The sequence below is a fragment of the Rhinoraja longicauda genome, chromosome 6 (assembly GCF_053455715.1).
Source record: "Rhinoraja longicauda isolate Sanriku21f chromosome 6, sRhiLon1.1, whole genome shotgun sequence".
Classification (NCBI taxonomy): Eukaryota; Metazoa; Chordata; class Chondrichthyes; order Rajiformes; family Arhynchobatidae; genus Rhinoraja; species Rhinoraja longicauda.
In genome coordinates, this window is record NC_135958.1 from 80,397,572 (window position 1) to 80,414,893 (window position 17,322).

The 17,322-nt window shown below is 46.0% G+C and overlaps 1 protein-coding gene across 2 annotated transcripts in view; it reads right to left on the minus strand.

Annotated features, from left to right (window-relative positions):
- adap2 (ArfGAP with dual PH domains 2) overlaps positions 1-15,711 on the minus strand; it is a 19,949-nt gene extending 4,238 nt beyond the window's left edge. The window contains exons 1-10 of one of the 2 annotated variants that reach the window (XM_078401463.1): positions 15,496-15,711; positions 13,573-13,703; positions 11,848-11,939; positions 10,059-10,156; positions 8,376-8,488; positions 6,902-7,048; positions 6,385-6,468; positions 5,358-5,420; positions 3,747-3,824; positions 1,899-2,127 (exon numbers count right to left, since the gene is read on the minus strand). In XM_078401463.1, the coding sequence (XP_078257589.1) occupies positions 1,899-2,127; positions 3,747-3,824; positions 5,358-5,420; positions 6,385-6,468; positions 6,902-7,048; positions 8,376-8,488; positions 10,059-10,156; positions 11,848-11,936 (901 nt within the window). In that variant the 5' untranslated portion in view covers positions 11,937-11,939; positions 13,573-13,703; positions 15,496-15,711. Of the gene's footprint in view, positions 1-1,898; positions 2,128-3,746; positions 3,825-5,357; positions 5,421-6,384; positions 6,469-6,901; positions 7,049-8,375; positions 8,489-10,058; positions 10,157-11,847; positions 11,940-13,572; positions 13,704-14,676; positions 15,274-15,495 lie in introns of those variants that run through there. The other variant, XM_078401462.1, reaches the window with a different exon arrangement.
- Positions 15,712-17,322: the final 1,611 nt, after the last annotated feature.

Consider the following 17,322-nt stretch of genomic DNA (forward strand, 5'->3'; position numbering starts at 1 on the left):
GTTATCCCTAAACTTTTGTCCCTTAATTCTGAAGTTATGTCCCCTTGTTGGAATCTTCCCCACTCTCAAAGGGAAAAGCCTACCCACGTCAACTCTGTCCGTCCCTCTTAAAATTTAAAAAACCTCTATCAAGTCCCCCCTCAACCGTCTACGCTCCAAAGAATAAAGACCCAACCTGTTCAACCTCTCTGTAGCTTAAGTGCTGAAACCCAGGCAACATTCTAGTAAATCCCCTCTGTACCCTCTCCATTTTGTCGACATCCTTCCTATAATTTGGCGACCAGAACTGCACACCATACTCCAGATTCGGCCTCACCAATGCCCTGTACAATTTCAACATTACATCCCAACTTCTATATTCGATGCGCTGATTTATAAAGGCAAGCATACCAAACGCCTTCTTCACCACCCTATCCACATGAGATTCCACCTTCAGGGAACAATGAATGCACAGTTATTCCCAGATCCCTCTGTTCCACTGCATTCCTCAATTCCCTACCATTTACCCTGTATGTCCTATTTTGATTTGTCCTACCAAAATGCAGCACCTCACACTTATCAGCATTAAACTCCATCTGCCATCGTTCAGTCCACCCTTCCAAAAGCCCCAAGTCTCTCTGTAGAGTTTGAAAATCTACTTCATTATTAACTACACCACCTATCTTAGTATCATCTGCATACTTACTAATCCAATTTGCCACACCATCATCCAGATCATTAATGTAAATGACAAACAACAGTGGACCCAACACAGATCCTTGGGGTACTCCACTAGACACTGGCCTCCAACCTGACATACAGTTGTCAACCATTACCCTCTGGTATCTCCCATTCAGCCATTGTTGAATCCATCTTGCAACCTCACTATTAATACCCAACGATTTAACCTTCTTAATCAACCTTCCATGTGGAACCTTGTCAAATGCCTTACTGAAGTCCATATAGACAACATCCACAGCCTTGCCCTTATCAATTTCCCTGGTAACCTCTTCAAAAAATTCAAGAAGATTAGTCAAACATGACCTTCCAGGCACAAATCCATGTTGACTGTTTCTAATCAGGCCTTGTTTATCCATGTGATTATATATATTGTCCCTAAGTATCTTTTCCATTAATTTTCCCACCACAGGCGTCAAACTAACAGATTCACAACTCTGACTGAAAAAGTTTTTCCTCATCTCTGTTCTAAATGGCCTACCCCTTATTCTTAAACTGTGGCCCCTGATTCTGGACTCCCCCAACATTGGGAACATGTTTCCTGCCTCTAATGTGTCCAACCCCTTAATAATCTTATATGTTTCGATAAGATCCCCTCTCATCCTTCTAAATTCCAGTGTATACAACTGAAGGTCCAGTTTGCCGCCATCATATCTGCCTCCACCACCAACCCTGCCTAACCCATCAATGTGTAAAAATAATAAACCTAGCCCGCACATCTCCTTTAGACTTCCCCTCTCATCTTATACCCTCCAGTCCTTGACATTACACCTTGGGAAAAGGTTTCTGACAGTTTATCCTATTTGTGCTTTTATCAGGTCTTCCCTTTAACCTTCCAGAGAAAACACTCCAAGTTTGTCCCACATCTCTTTATAGGTAAGACCCTCTAATCCAGGCATCATTCTGGTAAACCTCTTCTGCACCCTCTCCAAAGCTTCCACATCCTAATCAGCACTGTACACAGTACTCCAATTGCAGCCTAACCAAAGACCGAGAGACCTGCAACATGAATTTCTGACTCATTCAATGCCCTGGCAAATGTAGGCAAGCATAGCATATGCCTTCTTTACAACTATCTACTCACGTTCGGTAAACCTGAAGAGTGGTTACTAGCACGGGAGGTCTCACAGTAAACCCTTTCCTCTGGATGATGCCTGGTCAAAAATAAGTACCTTGCTTACCTGTATAATCCTGAAGAGACATGGGTTTGGAAACGACTTCTTTAAAAGCTTTGATCCATTCCTTGAGGTCCTGGTCATTCTCACATGTAAGCAGGAATCTCCTGTCTGGGGTCACTACTGTTAGCCCAAAGTTCCACTTGTTGCCTTTGACACCGGAAGGGAGCCCAGCTTTCACATCATACCCGTATCCCGTGTGTCCAATAAACACCTCCCCTTGGGCATAGGCATCCTGAAAGAAATGTACCACTTTTCAGAATCTCAACACTTGCAACCAGTGGCGCAGCGGTAGGGTTGCTGCCTGACAGCGTCAGAGACCCGGGTTCGATCACGGCTATGGAAGCTGTTTGTACGTTCGTCCTGTGACTGCGTGGGTTTCCTCCGTTTTCCACCTACGCTCCAAAGATGTACAGGTTTGTAGGTTAATTGGCTTTGGTTAAATTGTCCCTAGGGTGTAGCACAGTGCTAGTGTACGGGGTGATCACTGGCCAGCACAGACACAATGGGTCAAAGAGCCTGTTTCCACATTGTTTGTCTTTGTCGAAAGTAAACGAGAGCAGCACAGTGGGTGGAGATGCTGCCTCGTCGTGCCAGCCACAGACCTGGTTCAATCCTACATCAGGAATTATGACCCATGTCACCTGTTGGGGAAACAGTCCACAACCAAACAGGCCTCAAAGTCTTATCAACTTTAAAATGGCTGGGTTCTAAATCTGGGTCTGATTGTCCATAGCTCTGAACCCTGCCTGGTTCACTGATCTGGTGAGTCACCAATGCACTGACTCCTAGGCTGTGGTGTCTGATGGTTTACCGGGCTCCACTGCCATGTTCTGTTCCCTTGTGTTCTACACCAGTCAAAAGTAAACAAATGGAGTGGGTGAGAAGCAGGTCTAGACTTTATAGAGATATAGCATGGAAATGGGCCTTTTAGCCCACTGGGTCCATGCCCACCATCAATCACCTGTACATTAGCACGATACTACACACTAGGGACAATTCACAATTTTACCAAAGCCTATTAACCTACAAACCCGGGCGTCTTTGGGGTGTGGGAGGAAACTGGTGCACCCGGAGAAAGCCGACACAGTCACAGGGTGAACAGATAGACAGTGCCCGTAGTCAGGTGAACGTACAAACTCTGGACAGACCGTGCCTGTAGTCAGGATCAAACCATGGTCTCGTGCTGCCCCACTGTGCCGCCCCTATGTGGCTGCCCGGTCATTTACGTTGTAGATGCACTCAACACTATTATGCACTCAACACTATTATCCACAGTAACACTGAAGAAGCACTAAGCTGTTGGAGGTGCTGTTTCTCAGATGAGACATTAGAAGGACCTCCCTGTCTGCTCCCACGCAACCTGTGCCCTGTCCAAGAACTACTTTGCAGGGATGGTTAGCAATAACACAATTTTAACATCAGAATATTGCGCAGGTAAAGAAACAGGTTTTGATTGATTCAAAGGTGCAGCATGGAACCAGGCCCTTCAGTCCACACCAACCATCGATTGCCGGTTCACGCTAGTTCCATGTTATCTAGGGTCAATTTACAGAGGGCTCATCTGTAAACCCGCATGTCTTTGGGATGTGGGAGGAAACTGGTGCACCCGGAGGAAACCCACATGGTCACACTGCCCCCGAGGTAAGGATTGAACCCAGGTCTCTGGCACTGCAAAGCAGCGCTGCCCACTGTGCTGCTGCATAAAGATGTGGAGATTTCTTACGCAACAAGTTTGTTTCGGCGTGCAAAGTGTTTGTTGATCACTGACATTGGTGTCTGTGGATGTTAGATGAATCCTGAATACTGCTGTGATGTGCTGACTGTCCTTGTGTATATTGTAGAGACACTTACCAGCGGATCTTTAAAATACAGCAGTTTACGGTCTAGAGTGTCCAGGGTAAACCATCTTCGTTTAAAAGGTTCCCTTTCCTGCAATAGAGAATTTATTTACTAGGTAAAAGATTCCATTTTCAGCCCCTTAGGTACGAGAACAATTCATCAAGTATTTAAATTCCCGTTTTATTTTATTCTCAATGGTGTTGCAAAGAATCTATTGTGTAGAAACAGGATATTCACCTGACCTGGTCTTCCCCAGTTCTTTTAAGCACCATTTGTCACCTTCTCCTTTTAAAAATTGTCTAACTTCCCCTCAATCTAGCCCTCAACTTCAGTGTGTTCTGCATTCTTAAAAGGCTTTTGTGTGAATGTAATTTGATTACTTTCGTGTATTTACTCAATAGGCAATAGGTGCAGGAATAGGCCATTTGGCTCTTTGAGCCAGCACCGCCATTCATTGTGATCATGGCTGATCATCCGCAATCCTGCCTTCTCCCCATATCCCGTGACTCTGCTATCTTTAAGAGCTCTATCTAACTCTCTCTTGAAAGCATCCAGAGAATTGGCCTCCACTGCCTTCTGAGGCAGAGAATTCTACAGATTCACAACTCTGGGTGAAAAAGGTTTTCCTCATCTCTGTTCTAAATGGCCTACCCCTTATTCTTAAACTGTGGCCCCTGGTTCTGAAGAAGGGTTCCGACCCAAAATGTCACCTATTTTTCTCCAGAGATGGTGCCTGACTCGCTGAGTTCCAGCACTTTGTGTCCATCTTCTGTATTTATGACTGTTGACCTAGGTTCCCCACACTTGGAAACATTCTCCTCACAATGAACTTAGCACACTGGAGGCTGAAGGGAGACCTGACAGTAGAAGTATATAAAATTATGAGAGGCATAAATAGGGTAGAGGGTCAGAATCTTTTGCCCAGAAGTGAAATGTCAAAGACTAGAGGGCTTTTAAATGAGAGGGGCAGCTTCAAGAAGGTGTTTTTTTTTAACAGAGGGTTGTAGGTGTCTAGGACACACTACTGGGATGGTGGTGGAGGCAGATACGATAGTGGCATTTAAGAGGCTTTAAGATAGGCACATGGATTTGCTCGGAATGGAGTGATATAGATTAGGTACAGTCAGATGAGGTTAGATTATCTTGACATGGGAACGATGATCTATACATTTTCCTTGAACTATGTCCCCTTTGATATCTCGTTTTCACACCTCTCGCTTCCATGTCTCTGTGTCTCCCTCTCCCCTGACTCTCAGTCTGAAAAAGGGTCTCGACCTGAAACGTCGCCCATTCGTTTTATCCAGAGATGGTGCCTGTCCTGCTGAGATACTCCAGCATTTTGTGTCTATTATGGGGGGTAAAAAGTTCTGACTACGCTATCTCTGCCTCTCTTAATTTTAGACATTGCTATTAGGTCTCCCTAAAGATCAAGCTTTTCCAAAATAATGGTAAACTCCTTTGGAAGGCACAACAATCAGGCTTGTAGCTTTAAATCATTTAAACTGGCTAAGTCCTGCTGGGATTTAGAGAGTGTCACCCATTTCACCACAAAGAATGTCAAGAGACAGCAGCATTTTCTATCTTACCACACAGTTCCTCTGTCAGTGAGTGCTCGCTACATACCATGGGACCAGTTTTCTCCATGTAACCCTCCTTCGCAAAATTCCATGTTAATTTGGGAATGAGCTGCCAAAATACAAACACAGACAAATTACCATCATCCGTAACAGCAATAACATATTTCAACCTATCCCTCAAGAGTAATTGTATTTGGCTAATATTTAGTTTAGATATACAGCATGGAAAGAGGCCCTTCGGCACACCGAGTTCACGCCGACCAACAATCACCCTGTACACAAGTTCTATCCTACACTTTAGGATCAATTTACAGAAGCCAACTAATCTGCAAATCTGCACGTCCTTTGGGATGTGGGAACCGGAGCACCCGGAGAAAACCCACTAGGTCCCAGGGAGAGCGTACTATCTGTACAGACAGCACCCGTAGTCATGTGATTCTTTCTCCCCCCCCCCACCTTGTGACACAGTAGTTGCCTGCATTTGAATTAGCTTTAAGAATCAATGTCATTTCTCTCAATCCGTTACAGCATTACAGGTAACGTATCCTACTGTGGGCCATAGTATTAAGCAGGTTTATTCAGCTGAACAGAACTTTTTTAATTTATGCCTGTAAATCGTTGAACAGAATGTATTTTTAATGTGCATTTGTATTCGTATGTGTCTCTGTACTTGTATTTATATGTACTTTGCATGTGTGCACATTTGTACATGGGTGATACATTCTACAGGGCAACACAGCGGGTAGAGCTGCTGTTTCACAGTGCCAGAGACCCAGGTTCAATCCTGACCTCGGGTGCAGTCTGTGTGGAGTTTGCACCTTCTCCCTGTAACCGCGTGGGTTTCCTCCGGGTGCTCCGGTTTCCACCTGCATCCCACGGACGAGCAGGTTTGTGGAGTCATTGGCCTCTGTAAATTATCTCTCGTGTCTAGGGAGCGGATGAGAAAGTGGTTTAACATAGAACTAGTGTGAACAGGTGATCGATGGTTGGCGTGGAGTCGGTGGACCGAGAGGCCTGTTTCCATGCAGTATCTTTCAATCAATTAGTTTTACAAATACAATCTCTGAACTTACATCCGTGTCACTGGCTGTGGGGAACGCTGACTTGAGATAGCGGAACCGAGCTGCTCTGATGGCGTTGAACCAATCGACGATGTCCTGGGGGCGACACAGAATCCACAGTCAGGACAGACACATGTTACCACACAGACTGAGCAGCACGTCAGACAAAGACAACCTGGGTTGAAGGTCATCATGGGCAGGTGCTCAGACGGCCAAGTCATTTCTGCACAGGCTACCAACAACTAGAGAGCAGTCCTGAGCTACTATCTACCTCAATCGAGACCCCCCGAAATATCCTTGATCGGACTTTACCTTGCACTAAACGTTATTCACATTATTCCTTTTATCATGTATCTGTACATTGTGGACGGCTGGATTGTAATCGTGCATTGTCTTTCCGCTGACTGGTTAGCACGCAACAAAACCTTTCACAGTACCTCGGTACATGTGACGATAAACTAAACTAGATTGGTCAGTGTGTGTGGAGGTGTGTTTGAGAGTTTGCAGGGCAGTCTAGCACCATACTCACCTTCCCGTTTTTGTGGTACACAAATATATTCCTGGTGTGGCCGTCCTTCACGTACGTAATCTGCAAACCGTGCGGATTCCCAATCTTCTCCGGCTGGAACACGGCGTTCATGTTTGACAGCGGAATAACTCCCTTTGGCCCTTTCCCCTGTTGAAGAGTGGTTAATTTAGTTTTGTTTATCATCACATAACTTCATTAGTGATAGGAGAAGAATTAGGCCATTTAGCCCATCAAGCCATTCAATCATGGCTGATCTAAATTTCTCTCATAACCCCTTTCTCCTGCCCATAGCCCCTGACACCCGTACTGATCAAGAATCTATCTCTGCCTGAAAAAATATCCATTGACTTGGCCTCCACAGCCTTCGGTGGCGATGAATTCCATGTACCGTGAAAAACTTTTGTTGCATGCCATCCAGTTAGCGGAAAGGCTATATCCGATTACAATCGAATGAGTGTTCAGATACATGATAAAGGGAATAACGTTTACTGCATGATAAAGTTCAGTAAAGTCCAATTAAAGATAGTCTGTGCGTCTACAATGAGGTGATAGCAACTCTCTAGTTGTTAATAGGATGGTTCATTTGCCTGATAACTGGTAGAAAAAGCTGTCCCTGAATCTGGAGGTGTGCACTTTCACACTGTACCTCTTGCCCGATGGGAGAGGGGAGAAGAGGAAATTTGTTCATCAGTAACCACTTCCATCTCTTCATTCCTCCAATAGTGTTTCTGTCTTTCAATATATTTATATATTTTGTCCAAGCATATTAACGTATATGCTTAGACAAAACAAACATCTAGATTATTTGTTTTCCTATTGTCTTTCCATTCCGTGTCATGTAGGAATGTCGTGTTGTGCTCATCCATGTATAAGTGTGATTAATCTGGACGCACTTTATCCAGAAAGACTATCTTCCACCATAGAACTTCCAGCTTAATTCCGAGATCCAGTGTGGAAATAGGCCTTTTGGTCGACTGTCCTCACCAATCACCCGTTCACACTAGTTCTGTGTTATCCCACTTTCTCATCCACTCCCAATACACGAGGACCAATATAAAGCAGCTAATTTTCCCACAAACCAACACATCTTTAGGATCTAGGAGGAAAGCAGGGCACCTGGAAGAAACCCACATGGTTCACTGCCTTAAAAATATCCCCTGACTAAACTCCACAGATTAACTGCTCTCTGACTGAAGAAGTTCCCCCTCACCCCCTTTCTAAAGAGCGTCCTTTAATTCTGAGGCTGTGACCTCTGGTCCTAGACTCTCCCACCAGTGGAAACATCCTTTCCACATCCACTCTATCTCAGTCACTGGGAGAACATGCAAAGTCCACACAGACAGTACCTGAGGTCAGGATCGAACCCGTTTCTGTGATGCTGCGAGGCAGTGGTTCTGCCCGCTGCACCACCCAAGCAGAAATATTCAAAAGGGAAACTGATTTTGTAAGATTGAAGTTAATTAAAAGGTCATACATCCTCCTTGGTGTAGTACAGCAATGCTCCCTCTTTCTCCAAAAGGTGGAAAATCCTACTGCGAAAACTTCCTTTGTCCTTGCCCCGTTTCCACAGATATCCGACCCGGTCACCTTCACAGAGACAGAGAAATATCCATCAATAAAACTGCATATCCACTCTTGCCTAAATCATTCACACGCTGACCTGCACTGATTTTTATCCCAATCCCATCTTCATTCCAAAACTCTCATCCTTATTTCCACATCTCCCTGCAGCCTCCATATGCTTGGCACCACCACCAGCTTTAGACGAGATACAGCATGGAAACAGGCCCTTCGGCCCACTGAGTCCGTGCTGACCAGCGCTCACCCCATATGCTAGCACTATCCTACACCGGAGAAGCCACACACTTCTCTGTCATATATTTTGCTGCCCTGATTTTTGACCTTTCGTACCTGACACTTTTCATTGTTCATCAGTGAAAGGAATACACCGATTAGCTAAAACATCATGAACTGATGAGCCAAAACATTATGATCACCTGCCTAATATGCTGTTGGTCCTCCGTGTGCAGCCCCATGCGCAGCAGGGTGCGATGCACTGTGTATTGTGACACATTCCTCCCGTGACCACCATTAAAATTTTCTGTGACTTGTGCCACAGTAGACCTGTCGGTTCCGACCAGATGGGATAGCCTTTGTTGCCCTCGCGCATCGATGAGCCTTGGGCGCCCAACACCCTGTCGCCGGTTTGTGGTTTGTCCCTCCTCGGACAACTGTCGGTTGGTACTCACCACTGCTGACCGGGAGCACCCCACAAGCCTTGCCGTTTCAGAAATGCTCTGACCTAGTCGTCTGGCTGTAACAATTTGGCCCTTGTCAAAGTCAAGTCAAGTCAATTTTATTTGTATAGCACATTTAAAAACAACCCACGTTGACCAAAGTGCTGCACATCTGATTAGGGAAAAAAAAGAAACATACAGTGTCAGTCGCTCAGGTCTTTACTCCTGCCCATTTCTCCTGCATCCAACACATCAAGAACTGACATCAACTTCAAGAACTGACTGTTCACTTGCTGCCTAATATATCCCACCTTGACAGGTGTCATTGTAACAAGATAATCAATGTTATTCACTTCGCCTGTCAGTGGTCATAATGTTTTGGCTGATCGGTGTATAGTGCATCTACAAACTACCTTTCACTCCCTCAGTCTGAGCCAGTGCAGAGACTCTGAAAAGGTTTCCCATCCAGAATCTCAGTGCCAATGTGCATGCACCAAGATCCATCAGACTGTGACGTTCTATAATTCTCTGAAGCTGTATGCCCCTTAACCCTAAAGTCAGAGGTGGGAAGTTTAAAGGAGATGTGCGGGCAAGTTTCTTTTTTCCACACAGAAGGTGGTGGGTAGTTGGAATGTGCTGTCAGGGGGGTTGGTGGAGGCAGATATGATAGTGCCATTGAAGAGGCGTCTAGTTAGGCACACGGATATGGAGGGATACGGATCACGTGCACCTCCTCTCCACCGCATTCTCTCCCTTTAACAAGGTCATTAAAGTCTACCTCTTTGCCCAAATATTTGGCCACGTTCCTTATTGCTCTGCAATCAGTTTGCATCCTGTTGGAACTCAATGAAGTCTTTGAGTACCTTTCCTTATGTTGTAGAGGCGACATCATGAACCTGTGGAAGGTTCGGACTCCTCACCTGCTCCTGGCTCCAATGTGATGAACTGCCATTGACTGTTGACTCCGGTAAACTCCTTTTGGTCATATTTGGCTCGAATCCATTGCTCCTTCAGAACTCTGGAATGGGGAACGAAGAGGTCAGGTTACATTGTGGCAGAGGCCACAGGCAGTTACAACAGGACAGCACAGGAACAGGCCCTTTGGCCCGCAATGTCCATGCCAACATGGCAGACTTTGGAATTTGTCTCCGGAACTGACGCCCTACAATGCTGAACTATATTCGCCACTCTGTATCTTCCTCTTCGTTCTACCTATTATACTTGTGCTTGGCTTGGCTGTATTTATCTTTAGTAATATCTGATCTATTTGCATACAAAACAAAGCTTCTCATTGTACATGGCGCCATGTTATAGGAAACATGTTGTCAAGCTTGAAAGGGTTCAGAAAAGAATTACAAGGATGTTGCCAGGACTAGAGGGTGTGACCTATAGGGAGAGGTTAAATAGGCTGGGTCTCTATTCCATGGAGCGCAGGAGGATAAGGGGAGATCGTATAGAGGTGTACAAAATCATGAGAGGAATAGATCGGGTAGATGCACAGAGTCTTTTACCCAGAGTAGGGGAATCGAGGACCAGAGGACACAGGTTCAAAGTGAGGGGGAAAACATTTAATAGGAATCTGAGTGGTAACTTTTTCACACAAAGGGTGGTGGGTGAATGGAACAAGCTGCCAGAGGAGGTAGTTGAGGCTGGGACTATCCCATCGTTTATGAAACAGTTGGACAGGTACATGGATAGGACAGGTTTGGAGGGTTATGGACCAAGCACAGGCAGGTGGGACTAGTGTAGCTGGGACATGTTGGCCGGTGTGGGCCAAAGGGCATGTTTCTACACTGTATGACTCTACTTCGGTACACATGGCAACAATAAACCTAACCTAATCTAATCTAACACAAGTGAGGGTGGGATTAATTCAACTCTACACTTGGTGATCATGGACACATGCACACCAGAGCCATCTGTGTTGAAAAATTCTGTGACCTAATGGATGATGAACAAGCAACTGAAAGATCAACCCCAGAGTCAGAGTCATACAGCATGGAGACAGGCCCTCAGCCCAACTTGCCCCACCTACATTAGTTCTACCTGCAGAGAATTGCGGATGCAGGCCAGACCATTACATAAACCAACCTCCCTTCCATTGACGCCATCTACACATCACGCTGCTTCGGCAAGCCCAGCAGCATAATCAAGGATGAATCGCACCCTGGCCACTACCATCAGGCAAGAGGTACAGAAGTATGAAAATGCACACCTCCAGATTCAGGGATAGTTTCTTCCCAGCTGTTATCAGGCAACTGAACCATCCTATCAACAACTAGAGAGTGGTCCTGAGCTGCTATCTACCTCATTGGAGACCCTCGGACTATCTTTAATCGTACTTTTACTGGGCTTTACCTTGCACAAAATGATATTCCCTTTATTCTGTACGCTGTGGACGGCTCAATTGTAATCATGCATTGTCTTTCCACTGACTGGTGAGCACGCACCAAAATCTTTTCACGGTACACTTGGCAGTAACCTAAACTAAAACTATCCTATCCACGTACATGTCTAAATGTCTCTTAAACATTATGATAACACCTGCTTCAACTATCTCCTCTGGCAGCTCGTGCCATATACTCATCTCTCTTGTGTAAAAAAGTTACTCCTTAGGCTCCTATTAAATCTTTCACCCCCCCCCCCCCACCTTAAAAGTGATTCCCGCTGCCACAGGTTGTGGGCACCAGGGTAGTTGTTCCTCCTTACCTGCAGTCGGCTGCCCGGGGCTTATAGTAGTATGGAGGGACCCTCGCCTCGTAACACTTCCTCACAGCTTGGTTGCCTTTTTTCTGCATTTCCTGGCCATACAACAACAACAAAAATCAGGGGGGAAAAAGGGTTTTCGTTTTTATCCTGCACTTTAGTACAGGAAATGGCATTCATCATCTCCCTGTGACTGGGCGCTGGGCAGGAAGTACAGGAAATGGCATTCATCATCTCCCTGTGACTGGGCGCTGGACAGGAAGTACAGGAAACAGCACCCATCATCTCCCTGTGACTGGGCGCTGGGAAGGAAGTACAGGAAACGGCACTCATCATCTCCCTGTGACTGGGCGCTGGGCAGGAAGTACAGGAAACGGCACCCATCATCTCCCTGTGACTGGGCGCTGGGCAGGAAGTTAACACATTGCCTCTTTTGTTATTAGGGCTAGGCCATTTAGGACTGAGATGAGGAAAATCTTTTTCACCCAGGGAGTTGTGAATCTGTGGAATTCTCTGCCACGGAAGACAGTGGAGGCCGATTCACTGGATGTTTTCAAGAGAGAGTTGGATATGGCTCTTAGGGCGTGCAGCGTAGGTTCACTAGGTTAATTCCCAGAATGGCGGGACTGTCATACGTTGAAAGACTGGAGCGGCTAGGCTTGTATACACTGGAATTTAGAAGGATGAGAGGGGATCTTATCGAAACATATAAGATTATTAAGGGGTTGGACACGTTAGAGGCAGGAAACATGTTCCCAATGTTGGGGGAGTCCAGAACCAGGGGCCACAGTTTAAGAATAAGGGATAGGCTATTTAGAACGGAGATGAGGAAAAACATTTTCACCCCGAGAGTTGTGAATCTATGGAATTCACTGCCATGGAAGACAGTGGAGGCCAATTCATTGGATGTTTTCAAGAGAGAGTTGGATATAGCTCTTAGGGCTAACGGAATCAAGAAGGGATATGGGGAGAAAGCAGGAACGGGGTACTGATTTTGGATGATCAGCCATGATCATATTGAATGGAGGTGCTGGCTTGAAGGAGCAAATGGCCTCCTCCTACATCTATGTTCTATGTTATAAGTTTATTTCCCTCCATCGGCACCCACAACTTCCCTAAAGGGGCCAGTTCAGTGAAAAGCTTTTGTTGTGTGCTAACCAGTCAGTGGAATGAAAATACATAATTACAATCAAACCATCCACAGTGTACAGATACATGATTAAGTGAATAACGTTTACTGCAAGGTAAAGCCAGCAAAGTCCGATTAAAGATAGCCCAAGGGTCTCCGATGAGGTGGATAGTAGCTCAGGGCTGTTCTCTCATTGTTGGTAGGATAGTCTCTTGCTTGCTGCCTCGGCAAGGTCAGCAGCATAATCAAGGACGAGTGGCACCCCGGTCACTCCCTCTCCTCCCCTCTCCCATCAGGCAAGAGGTACAGAAGTGCGAAAACGCACACCTCCAGATTCAGGGACAGTTTCTTCCCAGCTGTTATAATGGCACCTGAACCATCCTATCACCAACTAGAGACTGGTCCTGAGCTACAATCGACCTCATTGGAGGCCCTTCAATGGTTGGCGTAGACTTGGTGGGCCAAAAGGCCTGTTTCCATTCATTCATTCTTTCATTCTCTCTCTCTCTCCCTCTCTCTTCCCTCCCCACAGCACTGGAGTGCAAGTAGGCCAACTTCAGTCCCATGGGATCGCCTTAAAAACAGAACCATCCTGTTACCTTCACTAATGTATCATCCCAGAAGTCCAGCTGGATGGATTTAACTCTGCTGATTTCAGAGAGGTTCCTGTGGACCCCAGAGCAGTTCAGGCAGATGAATATTCCAAGGGTGTAGGAGGTCCAGTCAGGGTCTGAGGGAGGGGGGGAAATCATATATCAGTTACATTCTACTCAACGGCAGCATGGACAGAGTGCCCAGCAACAAAGAGCTGCATTTGTATCTATATACTAAAACTCTCGTTTGTCTGTTTGTGATCGAGCTTCAGCCAAAACGGTACACGATAGTGTGACAATTTTAGGCCCACCTTACTCGCCATTGTCACTTTAGTGATAATGCAAGTAGTTTTATTGAAATCGGTGTTATATTTTTTAAGTTATTCACATTTTAAAGTTTAAAAGGAGGGGAGGGGAGGGGGAGAAGGGAGAGGGGTTGAGGAGAGAGGGGAGGGGAGGGGGGGAAGACAGACAGGGTGCTGCACTAATGCAGGAGATGTTTGGGCCCAACGGGTCCATTTGGTCTAGTATAAAATAAAAGCAGGAAGAGGCTGGAAATACTCAGCAGGTCAGGCAGCAAAAGTGTGATTGATCGGCAGATGGTTGGACAAAGGCCAGAGATGAAAAGACAAGTAGTGTGAGATGAGTGGAGAAGTGGTGAAAATAGTGAAGCCAGAGGAATGAACGTAGAAGGGAAATGATGTGGGTAGAAGTTGGGGGGGTGATGGGTACGAGTCCGGGTGGGACCCAGAGGAGAGAGGGGGAAATGGGGTGGGGAGATGTTGAATTGAATTGAATAAATGTTATCAGCCAAGTATGTACACATACAAGGAATGTGCCTTGGTGCTTTACTCGCAAGTAACAACACGACCTACAGGAAACAATCAAGAATAAAACATAAAACGTTAAAACATTAAGAATAAAACATTACAGTTTAAACACGTTTGTAGGTTCGTTGCCTGAGATAAGTTAGGGACAGGGCAACTTATCATGGTCAGGACACAAGAGGGGGAAATCAACTAAAGGGAGTCTCCAGCAGTTCATGCAACAACGGCGCTGACCGACCCCCCAGCGGGCGGGCCAGCAGCGGGCCGAGTGGCCTGTCCTTACCTGCTGCCCCACAGTCGGCGCACTGGCTGTTCTCCCCCTCCCTCGACAACTCCAGGAGGATCTTCTTGTTGCTGTCCCAGCCGTTCATGGCGCGACCAGCAGGGGATCGATGTCCGGACACTCACACACACACACACACACACACACACACTCACACACACACACTCACACTCTCTCACTCACTCACTCACTGTCTCACATACACACACACACACACACACACTCTCTCACTCACTGTCTCACACACACTCACACACACACACACACTCTCAAACACACACTCACACACACACACACACTCTCAAACACACACACTCTCACTCACTGTCACACACACTCAAACACACACTCACACACACACTCTCACTCACTGTCACACACTCAAACACACACTCACACACACACTCACTCACTGTCTCACACACACACACACACTCTCTCTCAAATAGACACACACACTCTCTCACTCACTGTCTCACTCACTCACACACACACACTCTCAAACAGACACGCACACACTGAGCAGCAGGGAGTGTCCGCAGTGACCAGTCCAACGCTGTCCGTTTCCCCTGGCCTCTCTGTCTCTCCCGGCGCTGTTCACTGCCCCTGTAACCACTGGCCCGTCTGTCTCTTCCAGCACTATCTATCCACCGCCGTCACGCCGCTGCGCTCTCTGTCCCCTTCAGTTTCTGCCTCTCCCTGTTCCCCAGCTACAACAGACACGCCCCAGTCGCCGCTCAGTTCCCGACAAACGTTTGCAAAAGGATTTCCCCCATTCTCTCCCTCTCAAGGATGAAGAAACCCGACCCGAAACGTCACCTGTCCATGTTCTCCAGAGATGTTGCCTGGCCCGCTGAGTTACTCCAGCACATTGTGTCTTCAAAAAAAAAACATTTCCCTCTGTCTGGCTTTACGTTTCACCCTTCTCCCCCTTATCACTGTGTTCTGCTTGAGATTTTGTTACAATCGTAGTGAGTTATTGGTGAGACCACATCTGGAATACCACACGCACATCTGGAATACCACACGCAGTTCTGGTGCTCTTAACTAAAAAAAGATATAGAGATTTTGGAGGCAGTGAAAAGAAGGTTCACCGGGATAATTTTTGGTATCAGTACACTGTCTTAGAAACGTAGAAAAATAGATGCAGGAGTAGGCCATTCGGCCATTCGAGCCAGCACCACCATTCAATATGATCACGGCTGATCACCCAAAATCAGTACCCCGTTCCGGCTTTCTCCCCATATCCCTTGATTCCCTTAGCCCTCAGAGCTAAATCTAACTCTCTCTTGAAAACGTCCAGTGAATTGGCCTCCCTCCACTGCCTTCAGTGGCAGAGAATTCCACACAGATTCACAACTGTCTGGGTGAACTTTCTTGTTAAGAATGACTAGATAAATTGGGTCTGTATTCCTTGGTGTTTAAAAAAAAGCGCGGTTGACCTTGTTCAAACAAACATAAAAGATCCATTCGATATTTTTAAGGCAGAGATAGATAGATTCTTGAGTAGTACGGGAGTCAGGGGTTATGGGGAGAAAGCAGGAGAATTGGGTTAGGAGTGAGAGATAGATCAGCCATGATTGAATGGGAGTAGACTCGACGGGCTGAATGGGCTAATTCTGCTCCTATCACTTACGAAATCCTTGTAGGGGGCTTGGTAGGGTAGATGTTGAGTTGTTTCCACTGGTAGAGGAGTCGTGAACATTTGGAGTTATTTAAAACGAAGGTGCATAGAATGTCCTCTCAGGCGGTGAATGACTGTAATTCTCGGCCCCGGACGTGGCTGAGGTTGGATCATTAGATATACTTGTTAAATGTTTAACAGGTCGAAGGTTATGAACAAAAGAAGAAATGAGGCCAGAAAAGACCAGGCGTTATCACAATAACTAACTGGTGACGCCAACCCTTGCTTCTCTTTGCGTGCCTACTTGAGAAATATTTCACAACAGTCATCATTTGAAAGCAGAAAAGTAGTCTGGAGGTGGCATCTCCTTCTCAGTGGGTTTTTGATTCAGATACAGTGAAGATTTAGATTCGGTGGAAACAGACCCTTCAGCTCAACTTGCCCAAACCAGCCAACAGGTCCCGCCTACACTATTCCTGCATTTGGCCCATATCCCTCCAAATCTGCCCTATCCATGGACCTGGCTAAATATTTATTAAACGTCATGATCATACCTGCCTCGACTACATAGTCCAACCTTTAGCACTGATGGGGGTTTTCATTATGTAGGAGGGAACTGCAGATGCTGGTTTACACCAAAGATAAACACAAAATGCTGGAGTAACTCAGCGGCTCATGCAGCCTATCTGGAGAGAAGGAATAGGAGACGTTTCGGGTCGAAACTCTTCAGACTGAGAATCAGGGGAAAGGAAAACGAGAGATACAGATGGCGATATGGAGAGATACAGATTTCAAGATCAATTTATTGTCACATGTGCCAATTAAGGGGCAGTGAAATTTGAGTTACCATACAGCCATACTAAGTGAAAGGCACACAGACACACAGCCACATCAAATACAATTTAACATAAACATTCCCCACAGCAGATTCCACATTCCTCACTGTGATGGATATAGAAGAAAGAAATGAAGGATTTGCAAAAAAAGTAATGACGATCAAGGAAACGGTCCATTGTTAGATG